The sequence below is a fragment of the Narcine bancroftii genome, chromosome 6, assembly GCF_036971445.1.
Source record: "Narcine bancroftii isolate sNarBan1 chromosome 6, sNarBan1.hap1, whole genome shotgun sequence".
NCBI lineage: Eukaryota > Metazoa > Chordata > Chondrichthyes > Torpediniformes > Narcinidae > Narcine > Narcine bancroftii.
This window is the reverse complement of record NC_091474.1, coordinates 181,364,381-181,386,880: the sequence shown is the minus strand read 5'-3', so window position 1 is coordinate 181,386,880 and position 22,500 is coordinate 181,364,381. Positions and strand designations below refer to the sequence as shown.

Below are 22,500 nucleotides of genomic sequence, written 5' to 3'. Positions count from 1 at the left end.
TGACTTTGGTCACTTCCCATAAAAATGAAGGGTAAACAACACTTATTGGGATGGTTTTATTTTATATCAATATGGGAGTATATATTCTTTGTATTTTTCTTTCTTTTATATAGATTGCTGGAGAGGATGCATACCAGCACATGAAATATTACTTATTGGAATTAGAGGAGACTTGCGGTGCGGGGGGGGGGGGGGGGTGGTTAATGGAGGGGATTGATTATGTTTTATTGTGATGAGTGAGCTAATAAAGTTTGTAATTTTTAATGATAATTGGTTAAACGGGCATGTAAAAAGGAAGAGAATCTTAACATATATTAAGAAAAAGGGAGTTGATGTGGCCTTCCTTCAAGAAACACATTTGACTGAAAAAAGAGCATTTGAAATTTAAAAAGGGATTGGGTTGGGCATGCAGTGTCTTCTTCATTTAATTCTAAGGTTAGAGGTGTGGCAATTTTAATTAAAAAATGAATCTTCCAATTAAAATTCAAAATGTGATTGATCGAGCACGGAGATATGTAATGGCACACTGCCAAATTTTCTGTATTGTGGACTTTTTTAAAAATCTGTATGCTCCAAATACTGATGATGAGAAATTTATTCAAGAAACATTTCTTAATCTAGCAGAGGCACATACAAATATTTTAATAGGAAGCAATTTTAATTTTTTTCTTTAGATCCATAGTTAGATAGATCTACTCGAGTAACAATGAGAACAAAAGCAGTAAAATTTGCATTGTTTTTGATGAATGATTTGAATTTAGTAGATAAATGGAGGAGGATTCACCCAAGAGAGAAAGATTATTCATTTTAGTTGATTAGGTCTGATTCCTATACTAGAATTGATTTATTTTTGATTTCAGCACAAATGCAAGCTAGCATTCTTGAAGCTGATTATAAAGTGAGGATGTTATCTGATCATTCCCCTTTATTAATAATGGTGGAAATACTTGAAAAGGAAAAGACCATCTATAAATGGAGATTGAATTCTTCATTATGGAAAAGAAAATATTTTTGAGTTAGTTCGAACACAAATTTTGTGATACAAATTTGTAAATGATAAGTTTATTACATAGGATCCTCTAAAAGCATATTTAAGAGGCCAAATTATAAGTTTTACTTCTAAAAATTAAAAATGACTATATGAGAGAGATTGATCAATTAGAAAAACAAATAACAGTTTTGGAAAAGGATCTTCAAAAATGGGGTTCTGAAGTATCTTCAGTATAATACATTGCAAACCTATAAAACTAGGAAACCAATTATAAGAATAAAACAAATATATTATGAATTAGGTGAGAAATCACGTAAACTATTAGCTTGGCAATTAAAGGCAGAACAGACCTCAAGGTGATACTAACATAGTCACTTAAAGGCCTCAAGAAATAAATGAATCTTTTAATTTTTTTTATTTGAAATTATATAGTTCAGAATCTTTAAAAGACAAAAATAAAATAGTTATTTATCACAGATAATGTTGCCTAGTCTAAGTTTGGAATGTTTCTTTTACAGAGATAGAGATGAGGGAAGCCATGGGTTCATTACAAAGTAATAAATCCCTGGAATAAGGTGGATTTCTGCATGAGATTTATAAACAATTTAAAGATTTATTAATTTCTATATTTATGCTGGTATTAGATCAGGCTATGAAAATCCATACTGTCCCAGAATCATTTTTGGTGTCAATAATTACAGTGATTCCTAAAAAGGATAGAGATCTTTTAAACCCCTCATCTTATAGACCTATTTCATTATTAAATGCAGATTATAAAATTGTTGTGAAAATTTTGGCAAAATAGATTGACTACATTGTTGCCTAAATTAATAAATATGGATCAAACAGGATTTTAAAAAAAAAAAGAGACAGTGGTCAGAAAATGTAGCTAGGTTATTTAGTATAATTCATTTAGCGCAAAAAAAACTGATTTGAGTGTCGCAGTGGCTTTAGATGCAGAAAAAGCGCTTGATAGACTGGAGTGGGATTTTTTTTAATTTAAGGTGTTAGAAAAAATTGGATTTGGACTGAATTTAGTAAACTGGATTAGAGCATTGTATAATAATCCTAAAGCTAAAGTAGAGACTAATGGATAAATTTCTACACCATTTCAACTAGCTAGATCAAAGTAGACAAGGAACCCCTTTATCTCCAGCTTTATTTAATTTACCTATGGAACCTCTTGCTCAAGCAATTTGGAGTGATTTGGAAATTAAAGGATTTAGGGTAGGTCAAGAAGAACATGAAATTAATTTGTTTGCAGATGATGTTTTAATATATTTGACTGAACCTGGGATATCTTTATGAAAATTATATGTTCAATGGGAAGAATATGGGAATGTTTTGGGTTATAAAATAAATTGGATAAAAGTAAAATAATGCCATTAACAGATGTTGATTATACTCAATGTCAAAAGTTTAAACAGCCAAAAGTGGGTATTAAATATTTAGGTATTCATACAGATTAATTTACATTTACTTAAAAAGATCGAGAAAGATGTTTTTTTTAATGAATTAATTTTCCTGTAAGTTTGGTGGAAAGGGTTAACTGTATTAAGATGAATATATTCCCAAGAAAACAATACCTTTTCCAAATATTACCTATTTTAATATCACAATTTTTTTTTCAAGAATTGAATAAATATGTAAGGAAATTCCTCTGGAAAGGTAAGAGTTTCTATAGAGATGTTAATATGCACCTTGCTAATTTTAAAAATTATTATTGAGCAGTTGAAATGAGATTCCTTGCATTTTTGAAAGGGAAAAATCAGCATGAATTAAAATAGAATTTAATAAAATAGGAGAGAGAAAAGCAGAAGAATTTATATATAAGTGGGAACCAAAGTAATGGTTGGTGATTTAAAAAAATTCCCCATTATTGAAACACTTGATTAACATATGGAATAAATGATGAAATTTGTGTAAGAGAACATATATCACCTGAAATGAATTTGATTCAACATCCTCATATATTTTTTAAAGGATAATCAATTTCTGAATAGTTTGTTTTGTAAGGGGATTATAAATGTTGAAGATTGTTATGAAAGGGATAAATTAATGTCATTTGACAAATAAATATGGTATAACTCATAACAATCTTTTTTTGTTATTTCCAACTAAGGATATTTGAGAGATAAGTTAGGACCAACCATGTTGTTGCCTAGTTGTACTAAAGTAGAACTTCCTTTTAGTTTAGAAGAGGAATTGTTAAAAAGTTTACTTCTGTGATATACCCTTTATTACAAGTAGGAACCTTTAAACAAGATGTTCATAAATCTTGACAAAGGTAAGAAATAGATCTGAAATATTGCAATTGCTGAGCAAATATTTGCAGATCTATGTAGGGATTGTATGACTAATACTATCAATATAAGATATAGATTAGTTCAGTATAATTTTTTTACATCAGTTATATCTTACACCACAGAAATTGAATAGAATAAAATCAGATTTATCAGATCATTGCAGGAATTTTCTTGCATTCAACTTAATTTTGTAGTAATGCAAGATCTTTTTGGGTAGATTTACAAAAATTTTTGAAACAAGTTACAGGACTTGTTTTTCTGCAAAATTTGGACTTATTTTTATTAGAAAATGTTGAAAAAACATGGCCTAAATTAAAACTATCTACAAATCAATTGAAATTTGTTAAAGTAGTGTTAGTATTGCAGTTACCTGGAAATCAGACATAATTTTATGCATGCCAAGATGGCATGCCGAAATTCAAAGTTGTATTCCTTTGGAAAAAAATACATATAGCTTGAGAAATAAATATCCTATGTTTTTGTAAATTTGGTTCCCGTACACCCAAAAATTAGGCTGAAATTTGTAATAATATCCTTTCTATCCCTCTAGACCTTCGAGATTCTCCTCTGAGGTGCAATGAAGAATTTTTTATTTATGTGTGTTAAATGAGATCCCTCTGTGGAATCCTGAAAAATTTATCTTTTCTTTCTACATTTATACAGCTATGTTATATCTTTTATATGGACTATTTTGAGGGAGGGGTTTTGGGATGGAGTGATTACCATCATGTATGTAACTTTTGATTTGTTTCTTTTTCAATCTGTATTATTACATTAATTCTGATTACTCAGGTATGGAGAAAAATTTTAAATACAATATTCAAAAATAAAGAGAAACTATTACCGATTGGTCAGTTATCAGCAAACTAATTATTCCTTGCACCAAATCAACTCAGTTTCGAAGGGAAGTGGCTCAGGAAAGATTTACACAGATTACTGTGCATTCATCAATAAATTGGTAAATTAAAAGAAGCTTCATTCTTATTTTAATATCTGGGTGATGCACACGTATTGATAATTTTGAGTAAAACACTTGAGCTAAAAATGAATCTGAAATGCTAATTAATTTCACTATTCTGCATTGAACATTTAACAAGTAATGATAAGCATTCAATTGGCCCACACAGACATGATAGCTAGTTTAGGCAGGTGTCATACTTTTTGCTTAAAAATATGCTTAAATATTGAAAAGCATTAATTTAATCCAAATCAACCACTGTACCCCTGACATTCACTTCACACATTCAATAAGCCACAGATAAAATTTAAAACTAATTACAAAAAAGTAAAATTTTATTTGAAATAAAAGCAGAACATACTGTAAGTACTCAGACGTGATAGCTTTTAATGGAGAGAGAAACCTTGTAAAGGAAATGAAGGTTGGTTATGAAAGACAGGGAAACTCCATTAAAGTTATAGCAACAGATGGGCAATAGTGAGCATTTAAAAAGAAAACAGGTAAACGAGACCAACCGTGGAGTACAAGAGATTTTTTTTAAAGTAGCATTAAGTCTGAGAAAAAAAGTTTATAAAGTTGCTAGAAAAGAAGAAGTAAACCGAGAATTTGGTAAGGGAAGTTCCAGAAATTAAAAAAAAACACAAAATAGATATGAGATTAAAATAGCAAAAAGCATAAAAATGACAGTGGACACACAGGACATTGCAGATTCTGGCATATGAAGCTAAATACAATTTGCTGCAGGAATTCAGTGGGTCAAGCTGCATCAGTGGGAGAAAAAGAATGATCAACCTTTCGGGACAAAATCCTTCATTAAGAGGAAACATAAAAATGACAGTTGGAACTTCTAAGTGTACTCTGAGGAAAAGGATGAGTGACAACAAATGTGGGTCCTTTTACAGAGATGAAAGATGCTGCCATTCTTTTCCCTTCCTTGCTATTTGTTCTGACCACAATTGTGTGCAAGACACTTCCAATTCTCTGCTACCCCTTTAGCAATTTTCCCTGTCCTTGGTTCTTTTTGTTTCCCAGTGGAGTTTTTGAGGAAAAGGCCTTTTTATGCATATGGCCTACAATATTGTATATCATGTCTAGATACATGCCCTCCCCTTCATGGCACCACAATTATACGCTTCTCCTTGTGAAGAAAAAAAATCTAAATCATTGTAATTTTAAAAAGCCTCATTTTGTTTTTACTCTTTTATGATACAATTATTAATCCTCACATGAAAGTGCTTGCACCTATTCAGTTTCCAAAACAAAATTTCAGGAGTTTGCTTACGGATCAGAGGTATACTTTCTGGCATTAGCTGCAGCCAATCCTTGGCACTGCATTACATGGATTTTAAATTCTTTTTTTGCTTCGTCATATTGTAATTTGAATTGTGCAGCTCCCTGAACTGGAACATCTCCGAAATCACCAGCATTGCTGTATAGACTCTGTAAACTTCCGCTCAGCTGCAACAACGCAAGAGAAACAAATGTTTTTCAAAACGTGAATTCTGAGAATTGCAAGATATTAATGCAACCACTCTAAGATGCACACAATATCACAAAAGAAACTCAATAATTCCAAATTTATTAAATAACCCCAAAACAACCATTAACATTTGAATGATTAACAAATCAAATTCCTTCACTAATGTTTGCCATAACTAAAAATGAAGAAAGGAGTAAGATAGGGAGCAGGAATTGCCTAGTTTGGAGTGAACCTGATAAGTGGAAGGAGGGGTGAGAACCAAAAGCTGCAGAAATCATTGAAATGGCTTAGTTAATATGTGCTTCCAAATTCTGACCATAAGGACTCTAATTATGGAGTGGACTGTTTGTGACTGGAGGCAAAAATCACCTGTTGCTCCAGTGTTGTGGTTCCTTCACATCGCTTCCTTGAGCTGTTTTGTTCCCCCAGTTAAAGAAGTTCTCATAACAACAAATTTGTCCACGTTTTGCCATTAACACTTCTATCCCTGTCTTCACCACCAGAAGCCAATTAATTAGCCATAATGTTTGCCCTTATTCCATCGGCCTTTTATCTTTTGGATAAATGGGCACAAATGTACCTTGCAAGGCAGAGTGAGAGGAATGGAAAGATGAACTTGAAGAAGCATGCATGTTAAAGAGTGTTTAAAGAGCCAAAATGGAGAATGTGTGTACAAAGAGGAGAGGAAATAAAAAACTTGTGATGGTTGGATGTGGGTTGAATCAACATTTCATGGGGTGAGGCAAGGGTACAAAGTGATTGCAGCAAGGAGGAAAGGGGAGATCACAATTTCATAGTAATGAGAATTCTAAACCATTTTAGCCAGAACATTCTAGACCATCAATATCTTTTTATTTTGCTTCAAATATTAAAGTGAATCACAGCATTTTTTGATATTTCAGTTTTCTCCAGTAAAGCAACGGATGAAATTTTGGGTATGGTTGAACCTTACATGGTGGCAAGTTCATTTCTGACTGTCATCTTATTGTACTAGTTTCTCCATGTTAAATGTTAATTTTGCATGTACTTTCTGGTTTCCTGCTTTTCTGTTGTATTAAAATTCAAATGACTTTATTGTACATTTCTCATGCCAATACAACGTGATTTTATTTTACATTAACCTCAAACCTCTATGAAGCTTGTTGCGGCTCCTTCTTCCTCTCAGGCTTTACTGACTTTTGACTTTACCATACATGAGAGCCATAATCATTGTATTGTGAATGTTATCATACGGGAACATCGGTGTGGTCAAATATCCAGACTTTGTGAAACATCTGTACATTTACCGTACAACACTTATTGTATCTACCTAATCAAAAGCAACCAAATGTATTTGGCCCCAACGTACCTTGGAAGAAATAAGATTTGAGCCAACTTGCACATCTGTCTGTTTCAGGATATCTGATCCAAAGCTGGATTCAGATGTTAAATCTTCAAAATAATCATACTCTTCACTCTGTGGATCATTCTTGGAGGGACAAGATTCAAAATGAAACAACTTTTGAAATTTTCATGAAAAACAATAATAGCCCAACATAATTTTTTCTTCAACTGGAGCTTCACTTAGAATCAGAAATGTATTGTTTTGTACTTTTGCAACAGCAGTACCTAGAGGAGCCAAAATATTGTTATAAATTACATCTTAAAAGTAAATAAATTAGACCAAAAGATATGAAAGTGAGGTAATGTCTATGGTTCATTATCCATTCAGAAATCTGATGGCAGAGTGGAAGAAACTGTTGTTTTACCATTGGGTGTTTGTCTTCAAGCTCCTGTACCTCCTTCCTGATGGTTGCAATGAAAAGAGGGCATGGTCTGGGTGGGGAGGATCCTTGCAAATAGAGGCTGTTCTCTTAAGACACCCACCCTCTTATAGATGTCCTTTATTGAGTGAAAACTGATCCCCATGGTGGCATTGGCTGAGTTCACAACTCTCTGTAGTCTTGACCTGTGCCTTGGCATCTCTGTACCAGAGAGTAATGCAACCAGTCAGAATGCTCTCTATTTCTTATAGAGTTTTTTGAGAAGATTACCAGGAAAGTTGATGAAGGAAAGGCTGTGGAGGTTGTCTACATGGACTTTAGTAAGGCCTTTGATGAGGTCCCAACTGGGAGGTTGATCGGGAAAGTTCAACGCTCAGTATTCATGGTGAAGTAGTGAACTGGATTTGACAATGGCTCGATGGGAGAAGCCAAAGAGTGGTGGTGAATGATTCCTTCTCAGATTGGAGGCCTGTGATTAGTGGAGTGCCTCAGGGATCGATGCTGGGACCATTTGTGGTTTGCCATCTACATCAATGATATGGTAAATTAGATCAACAATTTTTAGGATGACACTAAGATTGGAGGCATTGTGAACAGTGAAGAAGGTTTTAAAAGCTTGCAGAGACCAGTGGGGAAAATGGGCTGAAAAATGACAGTTGGAATTTAATGTAGACAAGTGTGTGGTGCTGCATTTTGAAAGAACAAACCAAGAGAGGACTTTCTCAGTAAATGATAAGGCACTGAGGAGTGCAGTAGGACAGAGAGATCAGGGAATAGAGATACATAATTCCCTGAAAGTGGCATCACAGATGGATAGAGTTTGAAGAGAGCCTTTTGACATATTGGCCATAAATCCAAGTATTGAGTATAGGAGTTGGGATGTTATGTTAAAGTTGTACAAGACATTGGTGAGGCCATATTTGGAGTATTGTGTGCAGCTTTGGTCACATACCTATAGGAAAGTTATCAATAAGTTAGAAAGAGTGCAGAGAAGATGTACTAGGATGTTGCCTGGACTTCTAAGACTAAGTTACAGGGAAAGGCAAAATAGGTTAGGACTTTATTCCCTGGAGCGTCAAAGAATGAGATTTAATAGAGGTATTTAAAATTATGAGGGGGATAGGCAGAGTAAATATAGGCAGGCTTTTTCCCACTGAGGGTAGGTGAAATACAAAGCAGAGGACATGGGTTAAGGGTGAAAGGGGAAAAATTGAGTGGGAATATGAGGGGGAACTTCTTCACACAGAGAGTGATAGGAGTGTGGAACGAGCTGCCAGCTGACGTGGTGAATGCGGGTTTAATTTTAATATTTCAGAAGAATTTGGACTGGTACATGGATGGTAGAGGTATGGGTGTAGATCAGTGGGACTAGGCAGAAAAATGGTTCAGCTCAGACTAGAAGGGCCGAAGGGGTCTATTTCTGTGCTGTAATGTTCACAGTACAGGTGCAGAAATTTGAGAGTCTTTTTTTTTTATTTTTCACACCATAAATCACATTAGCCATGATATACACTATTTCTTTTTCACACATATACAGTGGCTTTTTCTCCCCCCCCCTCCTCCCAAGCCACCTCCCCACCCCCCCTCTCATCCATTTTAGGTATACAATCTAGGTTGCATTAAGCCAGTCAGACAATGTTGTCATTCAACAAAAATACACCAGAAATTCTACTGAGTCCATTCTTTTCTTTCCTTCTCCTTCCATCAACTTAGGTAATGTTTGTCCCCGGTAGGTTTTCGCTATTGTATTTAATGTGAGGCTCCTATACTTGTTCGAATATTTCAATATTATTTCTTAACCTATATGTTATTTTTTCTAATGGAATACATTTATTCATTTAAATTTAGTCGTTTCTTCCTTTTAATTTGGTTATGTATTCCATTAATATTTAAAGTCATATAGTTCATCGTAGCCCTTTTAAATTTGGTTTATCTTCTCTTTCCGTTTTTCCATCATTACCTTTCCTCCTTTTCCATTTCTGTTTTCTTATTTTCAACTCTTTATAAGACAACATTCCTACAACATCCAACATTTTCCTTATTCTCCTATTTCTATCTTATTTATCCCCAATCTCCCCTTCCCCTCCTGAGTTGTCCTTTATCCCTTGTCGGACAACCACATCTCCCCTCTCCATTTGCGAATCCACTCGCAAGCGTCAACTGATTTTGCAGTGACCGCTATTTCCCCCCACCCCGCCCCCCCCCAGAAAAGATTTCACTTTTCATATGTCACAAAGGTCACTCTTTTAATTCCCTCCTTATTCTCTCTATTCCATTACCTTCCCTTATTAATTCTTGTCTATACTATCTATATTTTCCTCTAAGTACAGATACATTCACGTATGCACATTGTCTCTATTCACTCTTATACCTCTTTACCCGCATACATATCAATCGTGATAATTTTTACTCTCATTACCCGTCTTCATCCCTCAGTCTATTTTTGTCTTTACCCACATACATATCAATCGTGATCATTTTAACTCTCATTACCCGTCTTCCTCCCTCAGTCTATTTTTGTAATTGTTCTGCAAATTTTCGTGCTTCTTCTGGATCCGAGAATAGTCTGTTTTGTTGTCCTGGAATAAATATTTTCAATACCGCTGGATGCTTTAGTATAAATTTATACCCTTTCTTCCATAAAATCGCCTTTGCTGTATTGAACTCTTTTCTCTTCTTTAGGAGTTCAAAACTTATATCTGGATAAATGAAGATTTTTTGCCCTTTATACTCAGTGGTTTGTTGCCCTCTCTTACTTTTTCCATTGTCTTCTCCAGTACCTTTTCTCTTGTAGTATATCTTAGGAATTTTACTACAATAGATCTTGGTTTTTGTTGTGGTTGTGGTTTAGAGGCCAATACTCTATGTGCCCTTTCTATTTCCATTTCTTGCTGTAGTTCTGGACATCCTAGGGTCTTAGGGATCCACTCTTTTATAAACTCCCTCATATTCTTGCCTTCTTCATCTTCCTTAAGGCCCACTATCTTTATGTTATTTCTTCTGTTATAATTTTCCATTGTATCTATTTTTTGAGCTAGTAGTTCTTGTGTCTCTTTATTTTTTTAATTAGATTCCTCCAATTTCTTTTTTAAGTCTTCTACCTCCATTTCTGCTGCTACTGCCCGCTCTTCCATCTTGTCCATTTTCTTTCCCATTTCTGTTAAGGTCATCTCTATTTTATTCATTTTCTCTTCTGTGTTGTTTATTCTTTTTCTTAAATCATTAAATTCCTGTGTTTGCCATGTATCCTTTAATAAGAGAAAGTATATCCTTTATCTTGCCTTTCTTTTCTTCTTCTATTTCACTGTACTCTTCCTCTTCCTCTTCTTCTTCCTCTGGGTTGGCCATCTGTTGTTTCTTTGGTGCCCTTTCCTTCTCTTCTTTCTTGTTTCTATTGTCTTCTGTGGTCTCTTCTTGCTGCAGGTGTTCTGCAGCTGTCGTTGCCGGCTGTGGAGATCGACTCCCCAGCTGGTCCCCCCTCCCGTCGGTGTGTTTTTTTTCATTCGCATCGCGCACTTTTACTAGGCTCAGCGAGCCATTTTTGTAGTCCATTATTTACCGACCTGAGGGAGCGGGTTTCTCTCTCCGCAGCGGGCCTCTTCGGACAGGTAAGGCCTTCACCTTTTTCCTCCTTTGTCTTCTCTTCCTCTCTTCTTACCGTTGCTTTCGATTTTTCTTTTTTTGTCGCCATCTTCTTTCCACCTTTATACTCACTTTTCTGTAACTTTTATTTCTGTGCCTTTATGTTTTCCTTTGTTTTTCCCGACTTTTCTGGAGAGGGCTGGAGTTCACCGTCCGGCCACTACTCCATCACGTGACTCCTCCCCAAATTTGAGAGTCTTTGATGACATACCAAATCTTCTCAAACTCCTCACAAAGTATAGCCACGCGAGCCTTCTTCATGATGGCATCGACATGGAGGCCCCAGGATAGATCTTCAGAGATGTTCACATCCAGGAATTTAAAGTTCTTAACCCTTTCCATTGCTGACCGCTCATTGAGGATTGGTTTGTGGTCTCCTGATTGCCCCTTCTGAAGTTCACAATCAGTTCCTTAGTTTTGCAAATATTGAGTGTAAGGTTGTTATTATAACACCATTCAACTAGCTGATTTATCTCACTCCTGTAAGCTTTTGTTCATTAATAAATATTCTACACAATAATATCAGTGTTCAGATTCAAACTCACAAGAAGCTTTCCTCTTGTAGTGAAAGGATAAGACATAAAAATTTAAAATAAACATGAAGAATCTTTTTTTGAGTTGATTCATCACATTTTTTTGTTGAGCTAATTGGTTATCTAACACAGAAATGTGGTCATTGCTCAGAGGTAAATGAGTATTTTCCATATTTTCCAGGGTGTTACATGTTTGCATTTTTTTTCAGAAACGTGCAATCCCAAAAACTTACCGATGTCAAGACAGGAACTGTGGCTCCACTGGGATTAGGTAACGAGGTGGCCGTATTTACTTTGACACCAATGTCTGAAGGATCATTATTGGACTCTGAAATTAGGAGCAGATTATTCAACAGTTAATTTTAAACCATACTTATGGGTTTTTTTAACATTAAAATGGAAGATAATAGTATTGATAATGGAAGACTTCCTTTTCAGTTCAATCTCAGATCAAATACAGAATCTCATTTAGACCCAAAATAAATTTTCCTCTTTGGTCCTATTAAATCCAAGTTCTGAAGATTGTTTCTCATTGCAAAAGTTTTTCATTCTTCATATATACCTGCTCAGATAAACCAGAATATACAGTATGTATTTTCAGTCAAATCCATTAGTGACCACTGGAAATTAGTGTACTTGAGTAACAATCACTCCATGATAGTAATGAAGACCCATGTGTTCTGAAGAATACTAAAGGATATGTCATCAGACAAATCTACACGTGCTTTCTCATGTGATCCCAGTCTATACAAAACTTGATCGTATATAACATCTGCAGTTCATCATCATTTTTAAACATGGGAAGAATGACTCTTAAAATTCTTGATCCTGGTGGTTGTGCAACTCATCAATGTTATTTTATTAACTTGCACTTTGCAGCCAGGACAGGATTCAATCCAAAGCTTCAAAGCTCTTATTTTGTCCTAGCAATGTAACTGATCACTTTATTTTGTGTAATACATGCACAATTATAGAGCATTGTTCACAGACCAGTGTAACAATAGGAGCAGATCGTTCAGCCCATATGTCTGCGTCCAACATGCTGCCCAATAAAATTCAGGGTCTGCTGCTTGCACAAGATACGACCTCTCTATTCCTTGCATCTATCTCAAAGCCTCTTGAATGCTACTGTTGTATCTGCATTCCAGCACAACTCCAGGCAGCCTGTTCCAGGCACTTGCCATGCTATCCTTTAAACTTCGCACCCTTCTTCTTAAACATCTCGTATGTGACTTTTTCATCCTGGGAAAAATATTCTGAAATTACTCTCAATGTACTGTTATATGCAGTACATTTCTGATGATCCAAAAACCATTTAACTAAAATTCTCAGTTATCCAAATTTTTTTTCTGGTGGCGACATGATGTCACAAGTTGAAAAAAAAAGATTTTTTTCTTAAATTTATGCATTTATCTTATTTTGTAAGGAGAGATCACATTATTTTATTTTGGTAAGAATTAAACATTATTTTATGCTTGAAAAACCTTCTGTTGTTTTTTTCCTGTTGTTGAACCATTGGATACAAGTCTTCTCCTGATGCTACTGGACTGATTAATGCAATTTCTTAATTATCCAACAAATTCAATTAACCGAAAAACATCCGGTCCCTCGCATTTCAGATAATCAGAAATGTACTGTATTTATAAGCAATTGTCAGTTTACCCCTCAGCATCTCACATTCCAGAAAAAAAAACAAATTTGTCCAACCTCTCCCACCCTGACCCTCTAATCAAGACAACATCCTGGTAAATCTCTTCCACATTTATTAAGGGTGACATTCAGACCCTTTCATAACTCTCCATAGACAATTTGTCCTTTTTTATTGCTTTAATTTAAATAACTTGCAAAGATAAAGTAAGGAAAGCAATCTGTGCAAGCATCAGAATTTCAGCTTGATTTAGTCATCATGTTCAGCACAGACATGTGGGACAAAGGGCCTTATTCTGTGCTGACGGTTCTATAATCGACAAATAAAGAAGCTCCACTTCATTTATCTACAAAACCATTGCTGCCTGTTCTATTTGCATATCCATTCCATAAAACCTTCACCTGGCTGATAGCTTTTCCTTATTTTTATTGAACACAAAATGAATACAACTAAAGCTGATGAGATTGTTAGCACAAAAATACTTAATTGCAACTCATTGGTTAATGTCTGATTGTTAACAACTGTCACTTTCTTAATGGGAGTTTGAACAGCAAGTTTCTCTCTGTCTCAATCATTCTGATTTTAACTGAGTCAAATGCTGGAATTTCTTTTCAACAACTAGGGAATGTCTTCTTCAGAAGCACTAGAGATTCAAGACTGCAGCTCATCACTACCACCTTAAGACTAATAAATGCTGGCCTTGCCAGTAATGTCCAAATACAAAATAATAATTCGAAAAATGCAAAATCCATGATCAAGGATAAGTTAAGTTAAGATATGGATTGACAAAGGGGAGCATCAACTTCAATAGGAACTGTGATGGTACAGATTCTATCAGATGGTAGTGTAGGATGACTGTGATTGGCTGAGAGTGTAGCCACACCTACTGGCAGGTCTTAAAGGATTGCTCCTAGCCAGACCAGGTCATTCTGGACTGGTCGACCTACTTGTGATATGCTCCAGTCTTTTAGTTAATAAAAGCCTTGATTTGGATCAACAAGTCTTTGGTTCTTTCGACACGCACTACAGGACCGAAAATAAAGCAGGTGTAAAATGGATAATTTGTTTTCACACTTTTCTACTCTATGAGCCCATGATGCATAAATTGAACTGTACGCCAGGAACATTCCTTATTTGTCAATCTCTCATGTAAAAATGCAGAAGTTGTGCCCTCTTATCCTAAGCCCCTTTCACACTTGCAAGTGATCCCAGGAATCAAACACCTTTGAAGTAGCAAGTGTGAAAACAAAATCAACTCAAGGCCAGTGTTGGATGACGTCAACTCACGCCGAGGATTGACTGCCTCGACCCCTAGTACAATCCCCGGCGTCTGCAGACGCAGGTGTTGCAATCAGGCAAGTGTGAAAGGGGTACTAGACTCTCCCACCATGGGAAACAGATGTCAATTAATATCGTTCAGTTTTTCAAAAGGACTTTAAAGCTCAAATGCAATTATCTGAAAATACAGTAAGATTGTAAATTTCTATATTTTTTTTTATTTGACCTAGCAGCAGAACTTCTGAATATTTGTCAGCATACAGAATATTTGAGAAGTAAAAAAGTTTCAATTATTCAGAAAGAAAACATTTAAAAGCTGCTCTTCATGATTAAAGAATAATCCAAAATTTTCTGACCCTACAGACTAATCAGAATACTTGAATTGCATTACCAAAGCTAAAACTTGGCTGACTGGAGTTGCTCATGCATACTTGCCTTACGGTGTTATGATTGAGTAATTAACATGATGGAGCTACTGTGCAGTTCCACTATTTGCATATTAATTTCTTCCATGAGGAAATGTCTTTATATTTCACTGCAACTCTAAATCCCAGTTTATTCACAAACATGGTTGATTCTTAATTGCTGCCTCTTTCAGGGGCAATTAGGGATAGATTACATGCAGGTATTCTCAGTGATGTTGACTTCCTGTAATAAATACTGACCTCCAACCAATAATCTAACCTTAAAATTTTGTCCTCACCAATAATCCACTCTGTCCTTTTGTATTATAACGCTATCAATTAGACCCAATTGGTCAGAAGTCAAGATTAACAGGCTTGAATCACTATGGGATTACATGCTGTTGACCTGATTCCAAGGCAGTACTGAGGGAGGGGATTGGACAATATCACCTTTATTAGGGATCCTAGAGGGGGAGGAGTTACAGAATTGGAGGTGGATCAACCAGTACAATGAATGCAATACAGTGTTCCACCATATTCACCCCTTTTTTTTAATCAAAGTCCGGCGGGGTGAAGTGTCAATGTCAATTCAGACTCTATTTACAGGCTCGGCCTGTCTGGTGGTTTGATCCATTGAACTGACCATCGTAGTGCTAGCTGTGGTGTTGCTGTAGGCTCCTGGGAAATTCTTTGTGTGACGGGCTGTGAGTCAGATGGCTGAACAAGATCAGTTGGGGCTGGTTCGGTGGGGGTATATGGGTTGGGGTGGTGCAGCTGGTGCCGCTGGTGGGGCCAGATCCTCGGCCGTGTCTCTGCTAGTTGTGAGGAAGGGGAGGGGTTGGTTCAATTAGTGCTTCAGTTGTGGGGGCCCCCTGCATAAGCCAGATCCTGGTCAGAGACTCTCTCTCCTCCCATCCTGGTACTACACGAAGGCATATTGGGGATTCACATGGAGGATGTGGATCTTCTCAACCAGGGAGTCTGCTTTGTGTGTTCTGGTGTATCTCTGGAGTAGCACAGGTCCTGGGGTCATCAGTCAGACTGTTGTAGCATTGTTTCTGACACTGGCCTCCTGGGGAAGGAGAATAATCTTTAATGTGGGGTTGCATCTGTCACTGTACAGAGGAGGTACCTGGTGGCGTGGAGTGCCTCTGGTAGGACCTCTTCCTACTGGGAGATGGGCAGCCCTCTTAACTTGAATGCCTGGAGGGTTGTCCTCCAAATAGTGCTGTTCTCCCTTTCCACCTGGCCATTCTCTCAGGGGTTATAGCTGGTGGTTCTGCTTGTGGCTATACCTTTGGTCAGCAGGTATTGATGCAATTCTTTGCTCATAAATGAGGACTCTTGGTCACTGTGAATGTATCTTGGGTATCCAAAGAGTGAGAAGAGGTTACACGAGCTTAAAGACCATGGCCGTAGTCATGCCTGGGCAGGTGATGGTGAATGGGGAGCATGAGTATTCATCAAAAATCTTGAGGAAATACACATTCTGGTTCGTGGAGTGGACCTTGAAGTCCATGCTGAGACATTTAAAGGGATAGGTGCCCTTGATAAGATGAGCTTTCTCTGGTGATAGAAGTGCAACTTGCACTCTGTGCAGTCTGGACAGCAGTAGGTCAGCTCCCTGATGTCCTCAGTCGAGTGCAGGATGTTGCAGGGTTCTCACAAAATGATAGAGACTAGTGACCCTGGAGAGGATGTTGTGCAAGAGCTTGGAGGCAATCTGATTGCGTGTTGGTGCAGGTACCCCGGGGTAGGGCATCAGGAGGATTGTTGAGTTTCCCAGGCATCTCGTAGTTGTAGGTGGACAGCTCAATTCTCCACCTCAGGATTTTGTCATTCTTAATTTTCCCCGCTCTTTGTTGTTAAACATAAATGTGACTGCACATTGGCCAGTCAGCAGGGTGAATTGTTTGCTGGCTGAGCCTCATTCTCAATGGCTGAGTGCTGAAGTTCGGTGCCCTGGAAGGTATGGGAGAAAAATGCCACTCGTCTGCCTACCTGGCTCAGCGTGGAAGTTGGACACATCGATCTCCACCTGGGATGGGATGGATTAGTCTACAGTGTGCATCGCCACCTTGGCAATGTCGCCTTTGATGTGAGTGAAGGCCACTTGGGCTTCTGCCGATGGGGGAATAGTAGGGGTGGGCTTTGACCACTTTGGGTTCCATTGTGCATAGTATGAAAAGAACCCCAGGCACCTTTTTAGGCCCTTGAGTGGGAGCTCCAGCTGGGGCCGCATATGCTCAGGGTAGGGTCCAATGACTCATTTCTCTACCATGTACCCTATTACAGCCAGAGGCAAAGTGCAGAACATGTATTCCTTCTGGTTATATGTGAGAGTTAGGGCTTTTTCCACCTGGAGGAATTTCTGCAGGTTAGCTTCATGGTTCTGCAGGTCATGGCCACAGATGATCATGTTGTCCAGGTAGGGGAACGTGGCTTTCAGTTGATGGTCATCCACCATTCAGACCATCTCCCTCTGGAAGACCAAAACTTCATTTGTGACTCCAAAGAGAACCATGAGGAAATGGTAGAGGTGGCCATCTGCCTCAAACACTGTGTATAGGCTGTCCTCCAGGCAGATCGGGAGATGGTGATAGGCTGACTTGAGGTCAATGGTAGAGAAGACCCAATGTTGAGCAATCTCGTTCACCATGTCAGCTATGCAGAGGGTGAACCGGTTGATGGTCTGGCTGAAATCTATGTCTATCCTGTGCTTCTCTCCACTCTTTACCATTACCACCTGCATTCTCCAAGGGCTGGTTCTAGGCTCTATGTTGCCCTCTGCTGGGTCTGATTGCGCTTTTCCTGGATCCTTTGCCTGATGTAATCAGACCTGAGGCCAGCCACACAGGTATCCCTAATCTCTTCCTCCTGGTAGATGGCTGCTGTAATGTCAGTGCAGCCATAAGCTCTCCCCAGCTCCCGCAATGCTTGAATATATTCATCTATGGACTCACCAGGTGCTTGTCGATGGCTTTCAAGGAGGTATCTGGTGTAGATCACATTCTTTGGGGCAAGATACTGCTTCTGCAGGAGCCCCATAGTGGCTCAGTAAGTCTCACAATCTCTAATCATCTGGAAGATGTGGTGGCCAACCTGTGCAAACAGTAAGTCTCTCTGAAACTCCTCGTGCTGGATGTCATGTCGCCTCATGAAAGTGTTCAGGCACTTCAGCCACTGATTGAATAACACAGAAGTGTCTGGATCCTTGGGGTCAATGTCCAGCTTCTTTGCTTGAATAGCCTTCACCATGGCAAGTAGGTATAGAGATTAAATTGTAGTGCTATCAATTAGACCCCATAGGCCAGAACTCAAGATTAGCAGGCTTTAATCACTATAAACTCACAGTCATATCTTACGAGCTGTTGGCCAGATTCCAAGTACTGAGGAAGGGGACTGGGCGATACCACCTTTATTAGGGATCCTGGAGGGGGAGGTGTTACAGTGTTCCTCCATGTATTTACTATTGTATTTGAAATTTCTGTAAATATGTGTTCTAGTTTAACTTGCTACTTGTTCCTTCTAAGGCTCTGTGATATAACTTGTAAACACTATCATTATAGTTTAAATAAACACTGACCTAGGCATCAAATAATCTCCTCCCAGAGGCGAACAAGAAAAAAAATAAATTTAAGGCCAATTTAGGAAAAAGCAGGCATAGATTGGATGAGCTGAGCAACCTTTGTTTGCTGTTGACATTATACATTTCTAAGTGGCTTGTTTTGGTGATGGAGGAACTCTGATAAAAGCACCATCTTCCAATAATTTACCCGGGATTTCCTACCTAACTTATGTTGTTTTCATCTTTGTTCTGCCTTTCCCATTTTAAAAAGTAACAGATTCAAGGCTAAATCTTTGTTATTTTAAAGGAATGACTCAAACAGCCTTTGTCTATGGTTGACAAATTAAAAGGACCCAGCACCCTTTTCAATTATTCATTTAGGCATGCTCACATTAATTATTCATTTCTAGTCCCCTGAGAAGGAGATTGTGGGCCTTCTTGATCAGTGGTTTTGTATAATTAAGTGGTTTGCCAGATCAACACAATTGCATTGGGAATAAAATGCCAGACAGACTGAGTAAAGACAGCACGATTCTTTCCTTAACAAGCTTTAGTGAATCAGTTTGGTTTATTTCACAGATTTAAAGCACTGAAGACAGTATTAACTGATGACTGCCCTTCAGTTCAACAAAATTCAAATTCTCAAACAAGATTACTGGATTGAACAAATGTTATCTGAATTAGCATAACTAGAGCAAAACTAGAATTCAGTATGCCAGGTGTAACAAGCTTTCCTGGTGATATGGTTGTGAAAGGGAAAACATGTAAAAGTGATTGATATATGAAAGAGATTATTCAACAGTATTTGATTGGTTTGCTTAATTAATTTGTTTGAGACAGGTTTGGAAATCTTCTTGTGCAGCATTGTCTTGAAGCAATGCTTGATTAGTTTTTATCTAAAATGTAATTGGGTATTTTCTGCAGATGGCCATGCATTTTCATGATTTAGCTTAGAGAAAAAATTGGCAAGGGGAGATTAGATCAAAGGACTGGTTTCTGCATTGTACATCTCAATGATACACGATGCAAAATTCCATTGTCCATACAAAGCAAGCTGGGCTTTGATCCAAAGCAAGTCTTATGCAAAAGGATGAACTCTGCTGTGTCATATGAAAGGAATCAGATCTGGAGAGCTGAAGGCAACAATCTTTCTTGGGAGGTTCTTTTCCGTGACATAAATTGCCATTCCACCTTGTTACTGCAACCCTATTCTCACCAGTCTTTGACATCTATGGGATCTCTCAGACTCCTGGCCAAACTTCTTCTTGGCCCAATCTCCTTACAACTGTGCCACCCCCTCCCCTCACCGCCAACAACTCCAACCGACTCAACTCCAACCGACTCAACTCCAACTGTTGCCCAACACATTTCCTTCGTTTCATCCATTCTCTGCCATAACAGGTGATCACAGAGACATTTCACAATTGCAAATATGAGGCCTGATATTCTGTGGGCTATGCACTGAGCTTGAGTGTTGTAGACTCCAGGGCGGGGGGGGGGGGGGGGGGGGGTTGTGCAAATAGAGTGTCATCATGCAGTGAATCATTTCTAACCCAGCTGAAGTGCTCATGACATCAAGTACATGCTGTAATGCAAAACACTCTAAGATTAAAATGATGAATTATTCATAGGAAATCTTGAGCTACTTTACCATTTTAGGCAGTAGAAACATATACTGGAAGTTAGTAATGAATTTTAGCTCTTATTTCATATGGCTAAAATTCTGCAGTCCACTCAAGTACATTCTCTTTTCCTCAATAACTTAAATAACAGAATGGATGGAAATTAATCTGGGTCCCAAATATTCCAATTGTACTTCATGCCTGGTTTCAGAACCCTTTCCAAATGAGTCAAATGGCATAAGGAGGAGCCCTTCGAAGGCCTAGATGTACTTATTGTAAAATCAGGAATAGACATGATGAGAGAATTGACCATGGAGTTAAAGTGGACCGCACCTGGAGATGAGATGATGATTCGAGTTTATTCATCCTTCAAATGGATACTCATTTTTGGAAAAAAAAGACAAATGGCATGCCTTTCTGAAAAGAGATTGGGATGCAGTGTGTGGGAATGTCCAACATTTGGTCCAAATTGTCAAGGTGTGGGGGGGAAGGCAGAGAGTGTTTTAGTGTTTCTACAGCATGTCCTCAAAAAAGGAGCAAATGTTTTGGAGTGAAGATGCTGAGATTAAGCTATTTTGTTATTACTTGTATGAAGTACTAATGGGCATGTCTTTTTATTCTCTTGTAAATTTTAAATCAGAAAAGGCAGCGTGCTTTTAATCCAAAATGTTGTTTATATTTTGTGAGTGGAAGTGATTATGGAACAATATCTATCACAGCTAAATAGGCTACCGATTATTGGAGGATAATAAAACACAATCTATTTTAAAGTTGCTTGACATGATTATAAAAGTATCCTTTAAAATTGACATTTTAATTAAATATTCCCTCTTATGTATAACTAGGCTGTTATTTTTAATGCATTTAATTTTACCTCCAAAGTATAAAAATACAAGATAACGATTTTCTGATTTTGATTTTATAAACATGAGTCACATGCTCATCTTGTGGAGGTGCTTGTAAATAGATAGTTTTCTGCAGACACCAGCACCCTGCATCCCACACTACCTTTAGCAGGAAGAAAACTTCTTGTGTGGAAGGCAAATCAGATTGTGTGCTGACTTATGCAGCAAATTCATCATGTTCAGGGAATAACTGGAAACGTGGACAGTCACAGTTTAGTAATTGGGGGTGATTTTTAACACATTAGACAGCAATTGATTTTGGAATAAACCATTTTTTAAAGGGTGCATCATTCTATCTATTCCCCAGTAGACCAGACAGTAGTCACATTTGCCATGGATTAGAGCATGGGCCGCTTTAGTTGCCCATTCAGAGCCAGCTCTTCAGCGCTTGACGTCCTGCTTTGCGGAAACTGCCAAAATGTTTGGCCTGGAAGTCAGCCTGAAGAAAACTGAGGTCCTCCATCAGCCAGCTCCCCACCATGACTACCAGCCCCCCCACATCTCCATCGGGCACACAAAACTCAAAACGGTCAACCAGTTTACCTATCTCGGCTGCACCATTTCATCAGATGCAAGGATCGACAATGAGATAGACAACAGACTCGCCAAGGCAAATAGCGCCTTTGGAAGACTACACAAAAGAGTCTGGAAAAACAACCAACTGAAAAACCTCACAAAGATAAGCGTATACAGAGCCGTTGTCATACCCACACTCCTGTTCGGCTCCGAATCATGGGTCCTCTACCGGCACCACCTACGGCTCCTAGAACGCTTCCACCAGCGTTGTCTCCGCTCCATCCTCAACATCCATTGGAGCGCTCACACCCCTAACGTCGAGGTACTCGAGATGGCAGAGGTCGACAGCATCGAGTCCACGCTGCTGAAGATCCAGCTGCGCTGGATGGGTCACGTCTCCAGAATGGAGGACCATCGCCTTCCCAAGATCGTATTATATGGCGAGCTCTCCACTGGCCACCGTGACAGAGGTGCACCAAAGAAAAGGTACAAGGACTGCCTAAAGAAATCTCTTGGTGCCTGCCACATTGACCACCGCCAGTGGGCTGATAACGCCTCAAACCGTGCATCTTGGCGCCTCACAGTTTGGCGGGCAGCAGCCTCCTTTGAAGAAGACCGCAGAGCCCACCTCACTGACAAAAGGCAAAGGAGGAAAAACCCAACACCCAACCCCAACCAACCAATTTTCCCTTGCAACCGCTGCAATCGTGTCTGCCTGTCCCGCATCGGACTGGTCAGCCACAAACGAGCCTGCAGCTGACGTGGACTTTTTACCCCCTCCATAAATCTTCGTCCGCGAAGCCAAGCCAAAGAAAGAGAGCATTTCCATCAGACTGAGCAAGTGGATTTTTCTCTCTTGTGTGAATTCAGTCACCACCTTCCATTC

General features: G+C 38.2%; 1 protein-coding gene across 5 annotated transcripts in view; it reads right to left on the bottom strand.

Annotated features, from left to right (window-relative positions):
- Positions 1 to 22,500, bottom strand: part of LOC138736812 (synaptotagmin-like protein 1) — a 192,213-nt gene that overhangs the window by 23,711 nt on the left and 146,002 nt on the right. For all 5 annotated transcript variants that reach the window (XM_069886859.1, XM_069886862.1, XM_069886864.1 and 2 more), the window contains 3 exons: positions 11,907 to 12,001; positions 7,084 to 7,203; positions 5,538 to 5,713 (listed from right to left, as the gene is read on the bottom strand). In XM_069886859.1, coding sequence (XP_069742960.1) covers positions 5,538 to 5,713; positions 7,084 to 7,203; positions 11,907 to 12,001 — 391 coding nt within the window. The remainder of the gene's footprint in view (positions 1 to 5,537; positions 5,714 to 7,083; positions 7,204 to 11,906; positions 12,002 to 22,500) is intronic.